The 20,206-nt window shown below is 35.0% G+C and overlaps 1 protein-coding gene across 3 annotated transcripts in view; it reads right to left on the bottom strand.

Annotated features, from left to right (window-relative positions):
• Nucleotides 1-20,206, bottom strand: part of CSMD3 (CUB and Sushi multiple domains 3) — a 578,246-nt gene that overhangs the window by 275,625 nt on the left and 282,415 nt on the right. For all 3 annotated transcript variants that reach the window (XM_056483904.1, XM_056483905.1, XM_056483906.1), the window contains one exon: nt 16,170-16,282. In XM_056483904.1, the coding sequence (XP_056339879.1) occupies nt 16,170-16,282 (113 nt within the window). The remainder of the gene's footprint in view (nt 1-16,169; nt 16,283-20,206) is intronic.

Raw genomic sequence — 20,206 nt, 5'->3', positions numbered from 1 at the left:
AGTTCATTTTTTTCACAAATGGGTCTCTGTAACAATTTAAACAATCCAAACAATTCAACTTAAAAGTTTAAGTGGCTAACAAAAGCAATAATCAAGATTTGTTAATTTAGAGACACATTCTCATATCTCTGTATTTTTCCAAGCAATTTAAAATGTAGATTTAATTGATATTATAAACTATGTTTTTATATTTTTGCATATTTGTTTACCATAAAAAAATTGAACCAGAACTTCCATTTAAAAAGAAAGAAAGCTATTATCTGCAGAATTTGAAACAAAGACTTAAATGCCTTTCTGTATCACCAAAGTTTCTTGAAACAATTTCAAATTTCTGAGACACAGTAATTTCAGGTGCTTCTCTCCTAAGCCCCAGTTACAAGTAGTTCACAACAGCATCCCAAGGCTCAGCTTAGCTGAGAAGTCAGCTGTGGCCTTCTTTCATTAGCTGTCTCCATCACCTGTCAATCAGCATTAATAAAATTTTCACCACATAATTACAACTTTGTTTAGTTTTATTTTCAAAAGGCAGTTGTACTTTCATGTAGGTAAAATAATTGATATTGCACATACATGTTAGATTATTCAAGTGCCAAAATATGTCTGTGTGTGCATTTTTATTTCTTTTATATTGAAAGGTGTTCCCCCTTGAGGGAGTCTATTTAGTTTTTCATAGTAAAGGAAAAATATAGAACTCTGGTTGTTACAAACCATAAAGGAATTGGTATTTTCCTAGTAGTTCTTAATGTGACAAAACTATACCACAGAAAACTTTCTCCAAGGGACCCTGGATTGATATAAAATGTTTTTCTTGTCAGTATTATGACAAGTAATTTAGAACAAGCAAAAACTGACAATAATTTTCAGAAGAATGCCATAAAAAAGTGCAAGTTTATATTTCAAAATCCTCTGTTTTTTCTGCTTTAAAAAAGAAGAGAAATCCAATTGATTCCCAGATTTTTTTCCAGAGTTACATACTATATAAATGTTGACAATTCTATTGCAACCTGAGGTGTTTTGTGATACCTAAAGTTATAAACAGGGTAATAGAAGGAAGCTATCATGGAGACCATAGGGAAAAAGTTTTTTATCCTCTCATTACTTTTATCTCACTTTAACTTAGAGATTCTAGATAATAAAATTAACCCTGAGTATTCACTGTATTTTTAGAGTGAATGGGACCAGAGACTGCATCAGAAGAACTGTTGTCTGGAAAACTGGAACGTTTGCCCAGTCATATCACCTTGGAGCTTCCTAGGGTTTCTCTGTCACTCACTTCCTCAGGTGTTCAATCAGACTTCGTGAATATTCCTAAAGTTACAAGGAATTCCAGATCAGCTACTCTCATCTTGTGTTACTTCAGCTTAGCAATTAGCTTTTTACATGATTTGCAAGAGGTTCAATGCACAAAATAATTCAGCCTAGAGGAAGGGGAGAGGAAAAAAGAAAAGAAAAGGAAAGAAGACTAAGATGGAAAGAGAGAGGGAGTAGGAGAGGGAGAGAAGGGGAGATTAAAGGAGAGAAGAGAGTGGCCCTGGCAAACTTTCTGTGTAAATGGACTTTTCTACAGTATCTGGAGAATCCTTTAATTACAAATGAGAAAATATATGTCCAGGTACTAAAACAAAGAAATGTAATAATAACAACAACAACAACAAATGTATTTTGAGCTGTTGGTTAGAGAAAATAAAGACTCAGTGTTTAGACACCTTAACATCTCTTTGGAGCACTGGCTGGTCAGTGCAATACTTTGTTTTCTGATAAAATTGAATCTTTCAGCATTTTGCACATACTGCAAGTGGTTGAATAAAAAAGAACAAAAAGCTAAAGCTAAAGGCAAAGACAGATGCCACCCTCTTTCTTTTATTAAGTAAAAAAAAATTAAAAGCCTAGATTTAGAATTCAAGGATAAGGATGATTGTCTATTTTTTGTTGTGACAATGCAGAAAAAAAAATCCTCTCTAGATTAGAGATTGGATTTTTGCCTTAGTTTTAAGGAATGCAAACTCACACTATACATCTCACTTTAATAACAGATTTGCACCATGGGGATCAACAATATGTTATTCTAGCATTTTTCATATGTCATTAAATACTTTATGCATAGAAATACACCACACAGAGCTGAAAGAAAAGTGGAAACGGGAAAAAAACATTATTATGGATTTTTAATTTAAAAATGCAAATTTATCTTTAATTTCAATTTCTTACACTACATATAATGATGGAAGGGGACATTCAACATATATTTCAAATTACCAACATTAATTATAAGCATAAATAAGCCTTCTTTTAAGTTAAAACTATCTTTGTATAGTCTTTCATGTAATTTTCCATTTAAAGAATTAAAATTTAAAAAAAATAAATTATAATAGGAAAAAAAAAAAAAAAAGAACATAATCAGAAATTCACATATTGTTCTCCATGGCAAATTTTCGTAAACTGTTGCTTCAGCATCAAAAAAAAAATTAAATAAAAAAGATGAAAAAACTTACCAAATGTTTGGCAGTAACACCAATTACTGTGAAAGTACGGGCTCATTTGTTCATAAAAAAACAATTAATGAATTAATTCAAGGTAATTTAATGATTAGTGCACTATCTGTGCACCATCTTTGGAAGTAAGCATTGTCATATAGCAAGCTGGTGTAATAGGTTTGCCTGGGGTAAGGGGTAGTTTTCTTTGCAGAGGCTCATGGTGCTGTTTTGGATTTGCAATGAAATGGCATTAACAAGACTGATGTTTTACCTACTGCTGATCTGTGATTTGCACAGAATCTGGGCCTTGGGGACAGCTGCTCCCAAGTGACCCAAGGGACAGCCCAACCATTTGACATCATGCTCAGCAACAAGAGACAGAGGGAGACAGGGACTTTCAGAGGTACAGAGTTTGCATTCCCAAGTAACCATTATGAATAATGTTGCCCTTCTTTCCTGGAAGCAGCTAAACATTTGCCTGAGAGCAGGAAAAGGAAAATGAGTTCTTTGCTTTGTTTTGCTTGCATGTGCAGCTTTTGATTTACTTATTAAACTCTATCTCAGTCCATGAGTTTTCTCACTTTTTTCCTTTGGATTCTCTCCCCACCCTGCTGAAAGGGGTGTGAGCACATGGCCATGGAGGATTTAGCTGCCTGCTGGGTTAACTGCATCAGTCAGGCAAATCTAAAGCATTATAGCTTTTAGGCATTTTCTCTGGAAATATGTTTCAGAAAATGCCAATCAACAGTAAATTGAAATAAACAGCCAGCAATAAATGCAAGATGTATTCTTCTCTAATACAATATAAATAATTAATACAAATTTCTCAGAATATGAAAATACATAATGAAAAGGCCTGCTGATGTAGTTGTTTTCTAGCATAATAGCACTCACAGAAATTAATTATTGACTTGGAGGAAAAAGAAGAGAATAAAAGAATATTTTCAGGGCATATGCAAGGCAATATGGAAAACCCAGAAGTTCAAGTTAGAGAAGTGCAACATCACAATCAGTTATGCTTACTCTTTTGGGTGTTTCATCTGGAAGCATTTTGAATAAAATCTCTATACATGCATACACTTTTAGTTCTGACTATATTTTAAATATAGTGCTGATCTGCTTGCAGCCACCTGACATACTGAAATGCACAAAAGAAAACAGTGAGCTTCACTTTTCATCCAAGCAAGATACATTTTAGCCCTCTGTTCCGTGCAATGCCAACAGATGAAGAAATTAAGCAACTACTATGCCATGATGTTCCTTCAGTAGACAAACAGATGGAAATCTTACTTCTGTCACCCTTTCACAGGCTGGTATAGCAGGAAATGCATCTGAGTGTTTTGAAAGCTGACATCTCCAGAGACTGCCACACACAGACCTTCACCACAGCAAGAAAATTGATGCAGTGCAGCCAGGAGGGGAGCCTCCACCAACTCAAATTCAAGTAAATGGAGACTAATCAGGCATGGTAAACTCTCAGTGTTGTAAAATGCGTGGAGAAAACAGACAGGTTTGTAGTCAGGAATCACAGCCAGTTGGTGGAGAACACAAAAATCATGGGCTGTAAATGAGGCAGATTCACTCAGAGATAAAAAAGGTATAAAGTGTGGAGAGAGAACTCTATATTCCTGCCCCTTTTTAGAGCTCTTCACAACAAGATATCCTAGCTGTCATTCTACCACACTGGACTTTTAAATTCTACCCTTTGCCCAGGAGAATCTTCCAAAAGCATGAATTGCTTTGTTATTTGTGTATGTGTTTTTGCTTTCAGTTACAGTTATAAAATTCAAAAATGCTTGTTAAAGAATTCTAACTTAAACAGGCTGTTTTGAGTATATTTTTACCCCCAAATCAAAGATAAGCAGTTACTCTTTTGTAACATATATGCTTAATGCAGAAGACAACAACACCAATTGCAGTTAAATGCACACTGAAATACTGCAGAGGACAAATCAGAGTAACAGCCACTTAGCCCAGTGTCTTGGTTTAAGCAGTAGCTAATACTTAGGGACATAGGCAAAAGATGACCTTTCCACATGTAATGTATTCCTACTGCCCAAAGACTAAGGTCAGAGCAGTGAAAAATCCTGCTCCTTTATGGATAACACTATCACAAAAGGTTGGATTGCTAAATGCTTTTAATTAAATATTGTAGAGCAGAAAGAATGACCTACAATTTTATTGAACAAAATTAAAAAGTTGTGGGAGTCACCTTCAAATAAAAACTTGCCTGACCAGCTCTCCACTGACAAGAGGGGAATTGTAGAAATGGATCGTAAGTCGTATGACACCTTCCTTTAAACCAAACAAAACAATTAAGTAGAATTATGAATAATTAATTGACTTGTTGAAGATAAATAACCCAATTTTTAAATCAACATGGAGAAGATAATATTAAACAGCACTAGCATGTGGAGAATCAGAATAGTTAGGGTACGAAGAGATCTCTGAAGGTGGCCTAGTCCAGGCTGAGACATCTGGCCCAATAGCAAAATCAGATTTAAAATTCAGTATTGAAAAAGAAGTTAATATGCAATAAGCACCAGTAAATAAATAATTTGGGACATAGACAGGTGAAATGGAGAAAAAGCATACAGTTTCATTCTCTAAGAACTTGCTTTTAGACTGAAGATCTAGTCTCACCAATTTAGTAAAGTCAATAGAAAAGTGAGAGTTTTTAATACCAAAATATGCACCAAAAATTATTTTAAAAAAATCCAAAAAACCCCACACTAAAATGCATTCTGATGCAACTGCTTTTAGAGACACCACTTGTTGCTAACTTTAAATGACCTGAGACCAACATATTTGCTTTGAAATATGGCAGAGTTACAATAAATACTGGTAAAAAATTATGAAAAGCTAAATTCTAGTGGCTGAGTAAAATATTGTAATTTTTTAATCCTCTACTACAGGATATTTTTAAGACCTTTTTTATAATGTAAGTTGCATTGCCTTTTAAGTACTTAGAAATAGAACTTAAGGTGTTATTGGTTATAAAGCGTTATTATTTGAAAGATCAAATCTGACGCAACATTGATTTATATTTGTCCCTATAAATTTTATGAATTCAGTATATAATTTTGAATATTTAAAAATTAAAAATTACATAGTAATTTGACTATTTGTTGATTAAAAGTAAATTTTTGTGTGTTTAAATACACATGTACACAAAAAAATTGCATGCAGTCTCTTGACTTAGGGTAGAAAATGGCTAGTAGAGCACCAGTAGTCGTTTTATTCAAACCCAAATGCAAAACTTATATCCTGATAAAGATAGGAAATGCCTTGTTTCAGCAGTACAACAAACATGAACTTTTGTAATAATGAAGATGAACTATTGAAAAAAAAAACCTGCTGTAAGAAATTAGTAACTAAAAGCTAGTATCCAAATAACAAAAAAAAAATAAGCAAATGAACAACTACCATTAAAACAAACAAAAACAAACAAAACCCAACAAAAAGCCCCAAACCAAACAAAAAAAAAAAAAAAACAAAAACCCCAAACAAATAAACAAACAAACAAGAAAAACCACACCACAAAACTTGTTCTGATGTTATGCATGACAGTTTTGGAAGAAGTTAGTTTCTAGGGAGGAGCACATGATCATTTGTAAACAGCCCTCTCATAATCCCCCAAAACTACCAACAACTAGAAATCAAACATCATTAGAAAGAAGAACAAAAAATTCCAATTTGCCTATCTGCCATAAAGCAATAGAAGAAAACCTAAGTAATTTTTCTGTACCTATGATTCTATGAAAAGAATTTGGGTTGTGCCTCAAAGTGCTGGTTGAAAGGCTGAAGAAATACCCAATTTCTTAAGGTCATTTTAGTAGTGTAGGACAGAGATGAAAATACAATTTCTATTTTCAGAAGAAGTTCCAAAGGATATCTGAAAAGTACAGAGATGTAAACCTGAGATGTAACAAGACTGTAGAAATTATATTTACGTATAAATTCAGCTGACACATGGATAAAAATGACATCCACAAAGCATTGTGGCTTTTTTAAAGCAAAATCTTGCATTATAAATCCACTAATGCTTTCCAGCAAGATTAGCTGGCATGGAGATGAGAGAAATCCAGTTTAGGTACACTATTTACAGTCCTAAAAGGGCATTTAAGGAAGCCCAAATGGAAGGTTCTTACAGAGATTAGGAGCTCTTTCACAAAAAGACAAGCTTTTTCTGCATGTTTGCATAAAATATAGTTAGTTGATGGTAAAAATAATTGGTCAGTTCTGCCAGAGAAGAGAAGTCACTAATGGACTTCTTCAGTATCTAATCTGTTTCACAGAATCACAGAATAGGTAAGGTTGGAAGGGAGCACAGTGAGTCATCTGGTCCAACTTCTCTGTTCAAGCAGGGTCATCTCAGAGCACATTGCCCAGGAGAGTGTCCAGATATTGAATAATTCCAGCTCTTTAATATTTCCAGTGGAGGAGATTCCAAAAGCTCTCTGTACCATCTGTTCCAGTGCATGGTCACTGCACGTTAAAGAAGTTCCTCTCATGTTCAGGTGGAACTTCCTGTGCATCAGTTCTTGCCCATTGCCTCTTGTCCTGTTGCTTGGAACCACCAAGAGGAGTTTGGATCCATCCTCTGACACTCTCCTTTCAAATATTCATAGACATGGATAAGCTCCCCTCTCCAAGATCTTTTCTCAACGTTGAACAGGCCCAGCTCCCTCAGTCTTTCCTCATAAGAGAGATGCCCCAGTCCCTTAATCATCTTTTTTTTTTGCCCTCCACTGGACCCACTCCAAGAGCTCCATGTCTCTCTTTTTCCCCGAGTCCAGAACTGGACACAGCACTCCAGATGTGCCTCACCATGGCTGAATAGAGGCAGGATCACCTTCCTTGACCTGCTGGCACTGCTCTTCCTAGTGCACCCCAGGACATCATTGGTCTTATTGGCCACACAGGCACAGTGCTGGCTCATGGGCAGTTTGTTTTCCACCAGGACCCCCCTGACCTTCTCCACAGAGCTGTTTCCCAGCAGGTCAGCCCCCAGCCTGTGCTGGTCCATGGGGTTATTCTTCCCCAGGTGCAGGACCCTGCACTTGCCTTCTTTGAATTTCAAACTGTTCTCTGCCCATCTCTCCAAAATATCAAGGTCCTTCTGAAGACCTGGACAGCCCTCTGGGGTGTTGGCCTCTCCTCCCAGCTTTGTGCCATCTGTGAACATCTGCCCCTTCATCCAAGCCATTGATGAATAAGTTAAACAATACTGGGCCCAGTATGGAACCTTGAAGGGCACCATTAGTGAAAAACCTTCAGCCAGACCCCGTGCCACTGATTGTGACCCTCTGGGATCTGCCATTCAACCAGTTCTCAATCCACCTCACTGCCGACTCATCCAGTCAACACTTCCATATTTTGTCTCTCAGGATTTTGTGGGAGACATTGTCAAAAGCCTTGCTGAAGCCAAGGTAGACAATTTCCACTGGTCTCCCCTCATTGATCCAGGCAGCTGTTTCATTGCAGAAGGCAATCTGTTTGGTCAAACCCGATTTATTTTTAGCAAATCCATGCTGAATACTCCTAATCTACTACTTCTTGTCATCCAATGGATACAGATGTCCTTCAGAATGAGCTGCTCCATCACCTTTCCAGGGATTCAAGTGAGGCTGACTTGAGGCTGAGCCAATAGCTCCCCATGTCCTCCATCTTGCCCTTTTTGAAGACCAAGGTGAAATTTGGTTTTTTTTCCAGCACCAGGCACCTCTCCTGATCACCACAACCTTGCAAAGATGACTGTGAGTGGCCTCACTACAGTGTCCAGGAGCTCTCCCATGTTTTCATCCTGCCAGAGCCCATGCACTCGTGGGTGTCAAGTTTGCTTAGCTGTTATCCAAGCCAATCCTCCTTCACCAAGCGAAAATCTTCCCTCCAAGACTCCTTTACCCTGGACTGTGTCAGAGAACCCTGAGGGCTGATCATGCCACTGAAGATTGATGCAAAAAAGGAATTTGATAACTCTGCCTTCTCAGTGTCCCCTGTTATCAGGGTCCCCCTTCATTTGCTAATGGGCTCACATTATCCTTTTGTTTTCTTCTGTTTTTGATGTAGTTTAAGAAGCCATTTTTGCTGTCCTTGACATCTTTGGCCAGATTTGATTCCAGATGGGCCTTGGCTTTCCTGGTCTCATTTCTACTTACTCTGACAGTCTCTGTATATTCATTCCAACAGGCTGCTTCCATCCCTGCTTTTGTCTCCTGTGTATTTCCTGCTGATGCTTGAGTAATGACAGGAGCTCTTTATTTATTCACACACATCTCTTGTCCCTTCTGTCTGATTTCTTACTTGTTAGGATGCATCACTCTTGTGCAGGGTTGGAAGTGATCCTTGGGTATGAACCAAGGGTCTTGGACCTCTTTTCCCTTTGGTGCCTTTTTCCATGGGATTCTTCCAAAAACATCCCCAAAAGGGCTGGTCATCTCTCCTGAAGTCAATGGCTGTAATTTTATTTGCTGCTCTGCTTCCTCCTCACCCAGTATTGAACTTCACAATCTCATGGTCACTCCAGCCAAGGCTGCTCCCAACTTTCATATCACCAAAAAAGCCCTTCCCAGTTCATTAGTATGAGGCTGAGCAGGACATTTGGGGGACTTGTGGGGTCCTCCAGTACCTGTGTCAGAAAGCTGACATCAGTGCTTTCCAGGACCCTCCTGGACTGTTCATGCTTTGCCATGTCAGTTGTCCAGCAGATGTCAGGGTAGTTAAAGTTATTGTCTGACAATATATCAGAAGATGGAAAACAGGGCAAGCAGTGAAATGACAAAGCTTGCTGATGATAGCAAGTTTGATTTGATTACATAAAACAGTAATGAGGACAATTACCTGTGAAGAAATAAAGAAAGGTCCTGCAAAGCAAAGTAAGCAGTAAAATGGAAGATTAAATACTTTGTATTTTCTAGGAAAGAAAATGAAAAGGCATCAGATGAAGCTAGTAAAACTACAGTGAACAAAAGGAAATAACTTCTTCACTAAAATATCCTTGCCATAAAATATTTAGAATACTAAAATTATGGGCTTGAGCAAAAATAGATTAAATAATGGTCTTAAAAATTCATCACTAAATACACTGGATTAGGAATGCCTATGTCACAATCTGTTAAGAAGTAAGAAAATATTTTGTAGAAGTATCACCATATAATTGCTTGCTCTCTTTTCCTTATGTTGTACCCAGTTAAATGAATCTTTGATATGCCTCTCTACAGCTGTTCCCATATTGTTATAAACTAGGGATTACAAGCAGGAAATTTTATGTTGAATGCATTGTTTGAAAATTAGATAAAAAATATTTTTAACATATTTAGATAATGCTGACTCAGTAGGGTTAGAAAAATTCAGTAGTGAATTGTGGCCAACAAAGCAGGAAGAACATAAGAGTAAAATGCAAAACCAATTAATATCTTGGCATAAACTTAACAACAGAAAAAGTGCCCCAAGTTTCTGAGATGGATGAACTTTTGCTCAATATGTTCAAGAGATGTCTGAAATAGAAATTATTTTGAATTACAAAACTTACAATAACTTTCAGCAGACATGAAATCAGTATAGAGAATTTATTCTGTATTAGTAAACTGTTGGTTAGCAGTGTTGCACAAAAAGAAGTGTTTATTTTTTTTTTTAAAAATACAAAGTAGTTTTTGCGTTTAAGAATTTGAACTAATCATCAGATGTACATGGATTAAAATAATTTGGATGGATTTTCACCATCAGTGTGAAATCCTGCATGTCACTCTTTCTGCAAAATGAAATTAGGATACATAAGGAATAGAACTGGGACTAGAATCAAATTAAGCAATTTTTATGATCCTGACTAGTTATCGCACAAAGAAGAAGCACATGATGAGAAAGAGGAGAGGAGAGGAGAGGAGAGGAGAGGAGAGGAGAGGAGAGGAGAGGAGAGGAGAGGAGAGGAGAGGAGAGGAGAGGAGAGGAGAGGAGAGGAGAGGAGAGGAGAGGAGAGGAGAGGAGAGGAGAGGAGAGGAGAGGAGAGGAGAGGAGAGGAGAGGAGAGGAGAGGAGAGGAGAGGAGAGGAGAGGAGAGAAGAGAAGAGAAGAGAAGAGAAGAGAAGAGAAGAGAAGAGAAGAGAAGAGAAGAGAAGAGAAGAGAAGAGAAGAGAAGAGAAGAGAAGAGAAGAGAAGAGAAGAGAAGAGAAGAGAAGAGAAGAGAAGAGAAGAGAAGAGAAGAGAAGAGAAGAGAAGAGAAGAGAAGAGAAGAGAAGAGAAGAGAAGAGAGAAGATAGGCAACAGAAAGCATCACAACAGTGAAAATACAAGAGTATATATACTGAAATTTATAATTTCTGAACAGTTCAGAAAGTAGAAATATGGCATAGATTTAATTCCTGCTTTTGATGTGCAGAAAGCAGAAAGGCTTCACTTCCCCTATCCTCACACAGGGATTACATAGTATTTAACTAAAGAAAGACAACTGTCTTGTGAAACCCAAAATTATACAATGAAACTGTCCACAGTCTCACTGAAGTGTAGTTGTGGTTTATTTTTGTTTGTTTGTTTGTTTTTAATTAGCCAATAATAAGAACAGCAAGAATTAAAGTTATATTGCTCTTGGTAGAATGAACATGAAGGCACATGTTTCATAGATAAGTTACTTTCTCAGTTTGTCAAAATGAGATCTTACTGAAGTCTGTGTTATGGTAAATGTATCTTATTTCACACAATTGAAATTTGTGTTTCTAGACATAGTTAGGGGACTAACAATTGATTCAGATAATTCAGTATTCTGTCACCAATAGAAAAGCAATCGCTGTTGGGCAGCTAGTCATGGAAAAATATCTCTGTGCCATCTGTGACAAAAAACCTGAGATGTGTCTGAAACTCAGCGTTTACTGCTGGGAAAACAGGATGAAATGTGGATCACAAACTCCAGACGGCTACCCCAGGCTGTATTAGTATCCCAAGCACTCAGGAACACAAGCCATGGTACTTGAAGCAAGATGAACATCATGCTTTAAGCAAAAAGAAATCTTCTGAAATACTGGGTGTCAGAGTGTAAATCCCATATCCTAAAATTAGATCATCAATGTGGAAAATTGAATAAGCAAGTCTACTTTGCTTCAAATTCACTTTTACCTACACTGTTATCTAGCTTGGCATCTTAAATAATCCTCTACTAAAACCTATCATTGCACTTCAGTCAGTGTAACCTTCTCCAACTTTCTTTTCATATGCAATTGGAATGGAGTATATCTGATGTATTAATAAACAGATTTTGTCCTAACAGGAGGCAGAACTATCAGGAGAACCTTCTGATTTAAGAGGCTTCAAAAATAGAGAAAAATAAAACAGATACACCAAAAGAGAAAATTTTCCCTCAGATTTGGCCACAGCACAGAAACTAAGAGTGTGATACCAGGACCTAACAGAACAAGACTGCCCTGAGGTTAGTTTTGTCTGTTTCAGAAGACTCAAATCTGACCTAAACACAAGTTCATCTTTCCCACATGATGATGATAGAGGATAGTTTTGTATTATGTTTACTTTACTGATTTCATTCCCTATAGTATTTTTTTCCTATTAATTTACACCATGACCATTTATATTATTTGTTAATCCCACAAATTTTGTCATACAGTTTATGTTGAAAGAGTGTACAAGGAATATCTTCATTTAATCTTTCATACATGTTCAAAATTACAAAAGGAGAGGTGCATATGAAGGCTATCATTCTTAAAATTCTCATATATAATTTTCTAGGAACTATAATATTCTATTACTTGATTATAAAAGTTTTTTTGCGAATCAAAATAAATTCAAAATTCTGCAAAACCTTATCTCAGAAAAATGGGTTTCTTTGACAGCTCTGCCATAAGTTTGTTTGTCTCATATTTTGTGCAGCTGGTTTTTACTGTTATAGATGGAGACTATTCAGTTCCAGTGTTTCAATATGTTGGAGATTATTTCTCTGCTACTGTTTAGCCAGATACTTCTTTCTTCTTCACCATGGCTTTGAGAATAGAAGTGCTACTGTGACAATATGGCACCATTTCCTGAAATATTGAATGATCTTAGGTGTTCATGCAACATGCCAACATTTTAAACAATTAATTTTTAGTTTACTTTTATAAATATAAATATGATATGGGAAGTCTGAAAATATTCCATTATTTATTTGTTTTACTTGGTAATTACACAAGCACCAAAGTCTGTTCTCATATCTAAATAAAGGATAATGGTTTTCAAATAATCCCTAAAATTATGATGCGAAAATAATTCACTTACAATTTCTAAATGTTCCATGTATTTTACTTAATAATGTTACACATACATTTGAAGCATGAAGAAGTCACAAAACAATTTATATTACAGTGGATAACAGATAAAATATTATCTACAGTAAGGCAGTGCTTGTATTTCTGTCCTGCCTAATCCCAATATCAATTATTCTACCTTTTTAAGTAGTTTTATTTTATGAGATACTGGAATAGAGATTTCAAAACAATGAAAATTCATTTACTTTAAAATAGTCTCACAAATATTTAAATCTATTTTAAATATCTAAATATTTATAATGCTATAGAGCTATTAAAACCATAAAATAACTCCATATGCAACACCTTAATGTAGAAGTAAACAAAGACTTTTATTATTTCACAAAAACTTCCTAGATTAGCTGAAATGGCAGATACATAAAAGAGGGTCAACTGCTAATTCCTGTAATAACACAAATCTAATAGAATTACTCAGTTAAAAACTGATAAATACAGATGTATTGAAAAATTAATTTGCCTATTTCAATCAGTAAATGGCATATTCAGTTCTATTCCAGTCAGAAAAGAGATGTCCTTCTATCTTGCACTGTAAGCAACCTGGTGATGAAATCCCATAATATTTTGTTCCTCATATTCCATGTAGAAATTGGAATAATCTTAAAAATGCCTGACAGGATCAGACCTAAATGTCACTTATATTTAAGAATGTCATTATGAATTTTGGTGGGGTGAGCAATGGATATCTCCACTACCTCTAGTTAGTTGAGTCTGAAAAGCACAGAAGCAGATATTTAGGCATCAAAACCTTTTAGCAATAAATTGTTTTAGTGTTAGTAAGTACTGTTATCAAGTACAATACCAAGTAATTAACTTCCACATAAGCAGATCCGTAAAGTGAAACAAAATATACAGTATCTATGTTATCTGTATGCATTTAATTGTGTTTTAGTGGTTTTACTTCGAAAAAAGCTTTAGAATTTCCTGAGAAATGCCTGTTAGCAGCTGGAAAACCAAAGGAATGCTATACTGGATGTTATCCAATTGCATCTTATGACTTACCTCAAACAAGTGTAATTTGTGGCTTTCAAGATTGCTCCATGATGAAAACTAAAACAAGGGCAGTGGGGATGATTCAGTTCAAAAATAAAACTGCTGGATCTAATGTAAAATGCCAATGTAATTGTACCTTTCATGTAAGCAGAAATTTAAAAGACTTAAACACATAACAAATACATGTATAAATAAATACAGTATCAGCCTTAGCTAGATATCTAAGTGGATAGTGGAATTTATGAGATAGAAGAGGTCAGGATAAAGTGATACACTTGATTCTAGTCAAGAGATGAACAAACAAGTTAGGCATATATTCTAAAGAATTCATTAAATAACTTAAACTGAAATTTCCTGTGACCCTGACTGCTAAAATCATAATTTTCTTAAGTATTTCTAAAAATTCTCTGAAAAGTGAAAATTCTTTGCAATTTTTTGATTGTAGTAAATAATTCAGTTTATGTCACAGCCCTGAATGAACTAATGCAAATTCTCAGTTTACCTGGTCGGACTTTCTCTCAACTTTCAATTCATAATTTCAAAACTTGCCAGAACAACTGCTAATCCAAAATGCTACCCATTTATGCATCTAGTTTCAGTGCCTACCATCATTACTAGGAGGGACTTAATACAGTTTTAAAAACAACAGAAGTAGCAACGCTTTAAAACCTGACTTGTCCTCAATACCCTTTCCATCTTATTTTATGACTATTGCCCAATTTCTGTGTTCTAATGAACACATCCTCTCAGGGATCAAAGTGAAGGCAACTTAGATAAAAAATTTATCTCATACTCTGAATGGGTGATGAGATGGGGTGGGGAATGCTACAAAATAATCCCAAAAGAGAAGGAGAAAAAAAAAGGCAATCCCCTCCCACTACCACCACAGAGCACCCATCCATTGAGTGCTTCATTCAAGTGCTATTTAGTGAACTAAGGTAAAATACTATTGTAGGGCAAGAGAGAAATAGATTCAATATCTAGGCATACAATCACAAAGTTGATTATATGGAGATGCTGTTGTGAATGTTCACCCTTTCTGTACCCTTCTACCTATTCATATTCAATTAATTTTATTCTTGCAGAACTATAGCTTCTAAGAATAAATGTAACTCATGAATAAAAGAAGACATGGCATATAATAGAGAATAATCCTCTACCTTCTGCAAACTAAAACTGTTGCAAGTAAAATTAATTTCATCAGGAAAGAATCATGTAAATAAAAGAATTGACAATCTGAGCTCTGCAAGTTAGAGTCCAGATCTAAAATTCATCCTTTTCTACTCAAACATGGTTCTAGTTTTGCTGTATTAGCAAATTATTAAACTTGTTTATACTAATCATTCTCTTTCCCCTTTCAACAGCCTGAATGTAGAAATCCTAGGTCTTAATGATTATCATACATATTACTATCTTAGTCCACTAGATCTGAATATCCAGACTGCACAAGTGCACTTGGACCACAACACGATGGAGTTTTTCACTACAGGAAAATTATGGACAGAAAAAAAAAAAATCCAGCAAGTGCCATTGTGCAGGTTTATTCACAATATGCCCATTTACTCCATCTGCCAATTCTCAGCAACATCAGCTCCATTTCTGATACACACAGTCACTGGTTTAACTTTTGCCTCTCCTCTCTCATTTTCTGATGAATAATCATATTTTCTATTATGAGGTTTAGGTGTTAGACAGAAACTGTGCAATTAATAAACTACTTGTGACAAAGACATACATCTGTGTTAATAGTAATATAAAAATAACAAATATAACTAACTCTGTAATAATACAGAAATGCATATATATGTATATATGTGTTGTACTTTAGCATTTCTTTATTTTGCTGTTCATGCTTTATAAAAACTGTATGTTCTTCCAGAAGTATCAAATAACAACAAATGGTTTATATAGTGCATTATGCACTTTGAGACCATAAAGAATAACATAATTAGGTTTTTATTTGTCTTGGCGCAAAACTTAGCAGTAATTCAAGTTGTCCACTTGCAGTGGTTTTTTTTTTTGTAATGTTATGATAGATATTAATTTTCAAAAGAATGTAGGAAGTATATTTTTTTCTCATTAATTTTTAAATAATCACAGACTTATTTCATTTTAATAGCTGTCAATATTAAATAACAGAAAATAAGAGCAAAGTTATATGCCAAAAATCAATGTAACAACACATCAAACAAAATGCATACAGTGTCATGTAACATGAGACCTTTAAGAAAACTTTTTTCTTCCTTTCTTTTCTTTTTGTACATTTTAGCTTTTATTTTCCTCTTTTTTAAAACTGACAGAACTGGAAATAGAATGCTTCCACTAACATGAAGGAAAACATTTCGTAATATCAGCCTAATTTTTGGCACACCATTATATCTCCAATGATGTATCATTACCTTTGTAGTTGACCTTGAAACCAATTGAGCCCACACTTTCATCCGTTTGAAGGTGCAACCACATCTGATTGCTCATGCTCACAATTAAGTCTGGTACAAAGCTCCCAGTTAACCTACAGGTAGAAGAAAATTTCCGTGAAGCCATTAAGCATTAAGGAGATTTTTTTTTTTTTTCTGTTTGTAAAAAATCTAAATAACTACCAAGCACTTTTTAATGTTTGCTTTTAAATTCATTGCATTCAGCCCACACTAAATTTCTTATTTACTGGCTGGCCAGTCAAGACAATTGTCAAATTTCCAATGACTGGAAATGTGATAGTAGTCTATAAACACATGCAACTACTGCTTATTTTGTATTGAAATATTTTATCTCTTTCAGTTTTCACTCCAAAAAGACATGCAGCTTCCCTAATCCTTAACCTCCTCTGACAATACAATGTCCATTACTCAGGTACATGAAGGCATATCAATGGCACTAGAAGCTCATAATGAGGCATTACAGTGATTCTTTGATTTTTCAGGTATGCAACTACCCACTTTGAAATGCATGCATAACACATAATTAAAAGAAAGCTGCTATTTTTAAGTAGTAACATTATTATGAAAGCCTTTGTGTTCCCTTCATTCTCATCTCCTCTCATCACCACTTCTACAACAAAGGAAGAACAGCCTGACAACACTCAGCTGTTGTTTATTCCTTCACTAAGAAAACTAACAAATGTCATAAATTTAAAACCTTCTACTGTTACAGGGTGATGATTAATAGAAAGAATTAAACTTGATTTACTTTTTAAAATTTTCTTTAAAATTTAATATTTTTTGCAAAAGTATGCAAATCAGTGCAATTCTAAATGTTGATTCTATTTGCTGAATGAACAGTGTGATAGCAATGAGGAAATGTTGTGAAAGCTGGACTTTTATGTTATATTGCATTTTCTTCCCAAAATTTTGTCTCAAATTTGGTTATAGTTTATTATCTGAAACATAATGCTGAAAAGTTTCAGGATATTTTTCATTTTTGTAAAGTGGATCACAAGCACAATACTGTACAACCATGAAAACTGTTCATTTTTTGAACATTCTAACCATTCTTTAAAGCTAGCTGAAACTTAAAATGGACTATTCTAAATGTATTTTACAGTTAATTTTAGTTCTTCCCTCTGGTCTTTTTTAGCTTCCTTCTGTATTAAATAGTCTGCTGTGGGAAAAAAACATGTCTGTTTCCCACATCTGTGTTCACAGATGGAGCAACTAGAAAGACTCTTGCCAGAACTGAACAAGTAAAAGCCTGGCCAAAAGAACATATTAACTGCTCATTTTTGTACTAAGGGAAAGTGTCTTCAGTGAGTTCAGTCTTTGCCAAATTAGTAGATTAACAGGATGTTTCTGAGAAACAACACTGATCTAATGGCTAACAGAGTTTTGTAATTGTCATTGGTGACTGACTATGTATTTTGAATATTAAGGGCATTGAGAATATTAATCTGTCTGTTAAGTCAGACAGAATAATTTCTATGATAAACATCCATCAAAATGTTCAGCATTTCCATTTTCTGAAATTAATTTATAAATGCATTTTTATCCATTACAATTAAATAGTACAGAAGGATAAAAATGTTTGAAAATACATTTTTAAAAAATCAAGAGATCACAAAAATCACTTGTTGCTCTATTTTTTAAGTCCTTAAGGATCCCTGTAAAACATTTAGGAATGTGCCAGAGAGCAATAGGATCCAGAAAAAAAAAACTTTTTTTTTTTTTTTTAATAGATAGGAAGTTATTTAAGAGAATAATCAAAGTCTGTAGTGGAGAATTTTCTTTCTGTCCTTCTGGGGGTTAATGTTGCTTCCTCCACCCTGGATTCAGTACCTAGATTCCTCTCCTGGAAGTACATGTTCCCTTTTAAAAGCTGAATAGTGAACACTGACAGTAGTAGAAATGGAAGTGTGTGATTATGATGTCTCTCTTTTTGTTAAGCAGTTACAACACTCAGCAGGGTATTCTCCCTTTCTTCCTCTACAACTCCAGAACTACTTCTCCCACATACTAGTGACATGTATTCTCCCCCTCATAGACTACACTGAAGGCTGGGTTTTAGGATATTCAGAAGATTGTAAGACTCTCCATTTCTGTAATATGAGTTTGGATACATGAACACCCAACACAGCAAGCACACAAAAACACTGAATTTCATTATTTGTATACTGGATTTTCAAAAGACATATTACAGGAACCAGTGCCTAGATGGATATAAAAGTCACCTGCAGCAATTGTCAGACCAAGCTGCTGAAAGCAAACTTCCAAAAAAAACATCCTGAAAAAGTGCTGTGCCTGATGTATGGAGGAGAACACACTATTTCTTTTCCTTCTTCCCCTCTGTCTCTTGGTAATAACACTTAACACTGCTCCACCTTGCATTTCAGTTCCATAAGAAAGCACTAAGGATGCCTTCATGTCAGTCATCTTTTCAAACAGACTAAAAATATGGTGCACAGATGTACAGGCTCAGAATTACAAGCACCCAGGGAAACTTAATGGCAAATGCAGAAAAGTCTTTGGAGTTTACCTACTTCTGTGATTAACATGAACAGAATAGGAATAATCAGGACTGCAATTACCAATTTAGGAAACATAATTCTATTGAAATTCCACTTCAGTTTTTGCTTCTGAACCTTCCTATCAAGCAGTGCCCAGTAAAACTAGCAGATTAAACACTTGGATAAGTTTCCTGATTAACTCTGATAAATTGGAAGATAAATGTTTTCACATTTTTAACATGCAAACCAGACATTTAAACCAATGTTGTTCACCAATTTTCTAGTGGAAAGGTAATTATTTTAAAATTTAAAATACAAAAATTAAATGATACAACAGCTGATTTATTTGCTATGCATCGTATCTCAGACAAAATCTGCATGGTTCACAGGAGAAAAGATTTACATGGTTTTCACAGTATTCAATTATCTTCCATCTTCCATGTAAATTTTTAATGCATTTTAATCCTAATAACTTCACCATTGATATTTTTGATCACAGGATACTGATTCTACTGTTAAACAAAAAAAAATATACTTGTGGCTTATTGTATAATATTACTTAATATTAAACCCCCATAAATTAATGGGGTATTTTTTTGTTTTTCCAGGATCTTCATAGTAATAATTCTTTAAAATTATTTACCTAGTTATTTACAAAACAGATTCTCTTATTTTATGTTGACAGATGAAATTTCTACTTAATTTTTTTAATTAAAAATCATTGCTCAGGATTCTTTATATTTGTGACAATTTTAATAGTATAATTCTGTCATTTCTCCCCAACATAAGGTACATAATCAGAAATACTTCTATGAAATGCTAACATCCTCAATGAAATACAGTCTGTTCTACAGACTGTTCTACCACATTACTCAAAATCTAAAATAGTATTGCACTTTGCCTTAATGCATTCCTGTAATTCAGTAATGATACTTTAGTTAAACTTTAATAAGAACTTATGAATTGGCACTTAATAAAGGTTCTTTCCACATGAGCGAATATTCCATATAGTTTAGGAATTTAAGAATAGATGAAACTGAATTCTAGCATTATCAGCAATAATTTTTGAATTATAGTGCTGCTTAAAAATTAGAAGTTATACTACTTCCACAAGTCTCAAATTTATTACTGGTAGCAATTAACTCATCTGCAATCCACTACAAGACTGCATTATCCTAAAGCAATTGCACCATAAACACCTGGCCAAATACTGGTCTTTTCACGGATAATAATCCTAGAATTAGATATTTAGGTTGGAAAAGACCTTTAAGATCATAAAGTACAACAGTTAAGCCAACATTTTTGAGTCCACCACTAAACCATGTCCTTAAACATGTGAACACCTCAAGGGATGCTGACTCCAACATCACCCTGGGCAGTGCCTTCCAGAGCTCGACATTGGAACAATGTCCAACCCTTCTGACATTAGTCAGGAAGACAAAGCCAAAGAGAGAGTTTCCCCCTGAAAAGCAAGAGGGGAGAACTGGTGAAACAGATATG

This window comes from Oenanthe melanoleuca, chromosome 2 (genome assembly GCF_029582105.1).
Source record: "Oenanthe melanoleuca isolate GR-GAL-2019-014 chromosome 2, OMel1.0, whole genome shotgun sequence".
Taxonomy (NCBI): domain Eukaryota; kingdom Metazoa; phylum Chordata; class Aves; order Passeriformes; family Muscicapidae; genus Oenanthe; species Oenanthe melanoleuca.
The sequence above is the reverse complement of the archived record's forward strand: the minus strand, read 5'-3'. Positions and strand labels throughout refer to the sequence as shown.